Source organism: Octopus bimaculoides, chromosome 11 (assembly GCF_001194135.2).
Source record: "Octopus bimaculoides isolate UCB-OBI-ISO-001 chromosome 11, ASM119413v2, whole genome shotgun sequence".
NCBI lineage: Eukaryota > Metazoa > Mollusca > Cephalopoda > Octopoda > Octopodidae > Octopus > Octopus bimaculoides.
The window spans coordinates 49,578,597-49,582,703 of record NC_068991.1 but is presented as its reverse complement, the minus strand read 5'-3'; the positions used below and the strand labels follow the sequence as shown (position 1 = coordinate 49,582,703).

The 4,107-nt window shown below is 37.1% G+C and overlaps 1 protein-coding gene across 1 annotated transcript in view; it reads right to left on the bottom strand.

Moving 5' to 3' along the window:
• Window positions 1-925: 925 nt before the first annotated feature.
• The window catches only part of LOC106874476 (uncharacterized), a 28,111-nt gene continuing 24,929 nt past the window's right edge, over window positions 926-4,107 (bottom strand). Inside the window, exon 2 of the mRNA XM_052971787.1 lies at window positions 926-2,245. Within this exon, the coding sequence (XP_052827747.1) occupies window positions 1,274-1,954 (681 nt within the window). The 5' untranslated portion in view covers window positions 1,955-2,245 and the 3' untranslated portion in view covers window positions 926-1,273. The remainder of the gene's footprint in view (window positions 2,246-4,107) is intronic.

The window sequence follows — 4,107 nt, the reverse complement described above, 5'->3', positions numbered from 1 at the left end:
GAAATCAGGCGTCTCTACTGCAATAGTCGACAACATGCTGGAGGACTTTCAGGTAAAGCTAAAAGAAAGTTACCTATTTGAGTCATGCCAGTTGTTTCCCGGTTTCATGGCGTATATATCTCCCGCCTGGTCAGGATGTCGGTCCGTTGCAGTATTACTCAATTTGGCCAGTGGAGTAGACTGGAGCAACGTGAAATGAAGTGTTTTTCTCAAGAACAAAAGACGCATCGCCCGGTTCAGGAATCGAAACCACAATCTTTTGATCTTGAGTCCAACACTTTAACCACAAAGCTGTGTGCCTCCACTAAGGGAGCTTTCAGAAGGTGGTACAAATACGAGCATAAAGATACACAACCTCCACAGTCATCTTGATAAATTCCCTGAAAATCTTAGTGACACAAGTGACAAGCAGGGATGATATTTCCATCAAGACATAAAATAAATGGAACAAAAGTATTAAGTCAGATTGGACTTGCATAGGATGGTAGACTATTTCTGGAACTTGGCTTGTGATCTTCCTGAGATTCAGTTGTCGAGAAAATCAGCCACACGTAAATTCATGGGTAATTAGGCATAAATAATGTAATTTGTCTCTAGAAATTTCATGATTTTTATTGGTTTTCAGTCCAATTTTAGAAAACATTCTGGTTTTTGAAAGAAAACTCATTTCTATGTATCTTTGTATGTTATGCATTGTTTTATCGAAAAGTTCTATGAATCCAGTATCTTAAAAGTTTGACGTGATAGTAACAAATGGGTGTCATTTTTGGATTCTGTGTGTCAAAAAAAAAAAAAAACTCTAGTTCAGATCCAAATTTTTTGGATAACAAAAGAAAGTTTTTTGTTGGTGTGTGTTACAGATCTGATTGACCAGAGCCAACTTGCAGAATAAACAACGACTATAACGACAACAATTGTAACTAGCTTCAGAATTTAACGAAATTTTCTCTTTGAACTGTTTGGCTCTTCTTATTCTTTGTTTTATTTATTGAAATATTTGTTTCCAGTGTTTCGGTAATGATACATATTTTCCTGCAAGTGCCGTTTATAGGCAAAAGTTAATATGTTCCGTGATCAGGGGTTCATCACCTTATTATCGGCCCTATTAATAATATAAAGGAACTGGGTTGGAGGGGATCAAATGAAAGTGTTGATGTCCATGTTCTTTTTTTTTTCGTCCCAGAGTCAAGAGAATATCTGCAAATCGGACCTCTGCTACAGTATGTACGATGTACTGAGAGCTTATCGACGACATTGTTAATTACTTGCTAGTTTATAGAAATCGTGTAAGTAGTGAATGCAGATGGAAACCATTGACAAGAATTATCTGGAAAATTCTTCCCAACATGATTTGTTCGGGTACCAATCTAGTCAACCAATTTATTTTTGTGGTGTTTGATTCGCTATTTAATTCTTGTAGTTGTCCTGCAACTAACTGTACAATGACGAAATGAGTGCAAAGTTTGTAGACTAAAGGTGAAAACCGAATCCAAGAACTGGAAGGCGTCTCAATGTCTTGCTTTTCTTCTAATTCTTTATCTTCGATCTTATCTTTAAAGAGAGACCATAGGAATTCGAAACAGTCACCGTTACACCATATTACACTGCTGAGTCTTAAGGCCACTTTCCCGATTAATAATGGTGTGAGAAATACTTGCGAAACTATATTTTTTTCGCACGGTGACAGTTGCCATAACCAGTTGAATGATCGAACTGATGCATTGTGGGATTTCTCAACAACGAGGAGATTCGAGAGCTTTTGACAAGATTGGCGCTGTTGTCCTTCACGTCTCATCACATACATGACGATAGTACTGATAAAGAAAATGAACGAATTCTCCCAGAGACTTCTGTCCATATACCATGTAGTTAAGTGGTTAAGCAGATTTAGGATCAAAATGGTGCCTAGCCACCAGTCAACTTCGAAGTATTTTGAAATAATAGTAAGCGTCATGGCATAGCTGACGATTGAAATAATGGCGAAGTAGTGAAGGTAAGATGGCGGAGCCGTCCTCTTTGTTGAACTGTACGAGTCTTTAGGTTCGTCATTGTTATCATTGTAATGAATGTTGGATCCACGAATCAAAATGAAAACGGTGAACTCTGTCAATTGACTAATTATGAAAAAGACTTCTTGAAGAAGTAAATAAGGTTCCGATAGTTGTAGGAATATGTTGTAAATCCATGTCAAATAGTAAGGCACAAAATCCACTGGTATGATCCAAGGAAAAAGGAAAAGTAAGACCTGGAAAAGAAAAGAAAAATGATGTTATTAATGGTTGAGTATAGGTATAAGAAGAGAAAGGTTTATTGGGTTTCCGAACATGAAAAGCACTAGAATGATAGAAACATAACACGAGGATCATAACACGAATCAGGCTCATGGCAGTTACGATGTATAAGGGAAGTAACTCTAAAAAAAATCTATTCGTGGATGATAGTTCTCGAGTGAGCACATGACATAAAGCAAAAAAGAATGGTTAGAATAAAGGCCGCCAAGTCTGGAATCTTTGCACAATAAGGTTGTTTTATAATTTGTTCTATAATTTCTTCAAATAAATAATTTGTTTCAATTATTGCCAATCAATATCATTTGCGTGCCGTTTAATATACAGATACATGAAATAGCGTATTACTTTACAAAATCCAATTTCTTTTGACCAAATTGAAGGTCATTTTCTGCCTGAGAAAGAATGTAAATGGTTAACTCGACTAGATTTTACATTTATTACTTTCTGGGAGGATGAGAAAAAATAATGACCAAGTTGATACTTATCAACAGAAACTATATATAAACCGACGATAGAAATAGCAGCAAAATCACCCTGTATAATCTTAAAGTATATTAGACCATGGCTAACCACGTTTATGTAATTTTTAGGAGAAATACGAGTATTCTGAGTGAGTTTGACCTCTTTTTGCCGAGGAGAAGCTTGGGGTTGGTAAATTTCTCCTACATTTTTTATAAGCTTACTAGCAGAGATACCTGGTGTTGATCAGGACTAAAACCATATAGTTTGTGTGTGTATATATATATATATATTACAGTTATGTTGAAACAGGTGATACAAGGAAGTGCAGCATTGACGACAAAACATTTGTGGATTAAATTTTAAAACTTCGTCTGTGTGTTATATGGACTGATAGATTTGTGGTTCGTCTGAGTTCCTTGTTTTCGTTGTTGTTTTGAATGACTGTGGTAGTAAAATGTTATCGATATATATGGCGAGGACATTACTCTTGTTTATTATTGACGAACATTTGGTGAGTGCGTTCTTTGTTTGTAATTGGTAAATAAATGTAATAAATAAATTGTACAACTCGTTGTCTTTTCTCTGCGAGTCTCCCGAGAGGAATACAACAGAGTTTATTGGCGTCGCCGATAGGATTACATGCATACTTTGCCGTAAAATAGTTCATCGTAATAACAATGGCTGAAAAACAGACAGTAGAGCTTATAAAATTTTTTAGGGAACAAATGGAACAGCAAATGGAACAACATCAGAGAGATATGGACACTCTGTTAAAACTGTTTGGTGCTCGACAAGTTGAAGGCGATTCCAGTGGCTATTTTTCAGCTGCTTCAACAACAGTGTCGATTCCACCATTTGTTGCATTTGATTCAACGACAGAACTATGGCCTGATTACTGGTCAAGATTCCGCACGTTTGTGGCTGCTAATGCTGTACCTTAACAACGCATGGCACAAGCGTTCCTGACCAATCAGACTGCTACTATTTATAAGCAACTTGCTAATCTGGCTACTCAACAAAATCCGCCTAAAAATATCAACAACTTGACAATGGATGAAATCGTTGAGTTCATGAAGGAACAGTTCGACCCAAAATTTTCATTGTGAGAGAGCGTTTCAAGTTTTGGAGTGATATGCAACGGAAGCCAGGCGAAACTCTCCAGGAGCTGGCAGTACGTATATGTCAGGATGCGGCTACCTGTGATTTTCCATCGATTACCAACCCACAGGATGAAGCTCTGATACAGAGATTCATATGTTCGGTCAACAACGAAGCGGTTCTGAAGGCGCTTTTTAAGATCAAAGACAGAACTAGATTTTGCCCGTGCTGTCCAAGTTGCCATCGAGACTGAAGA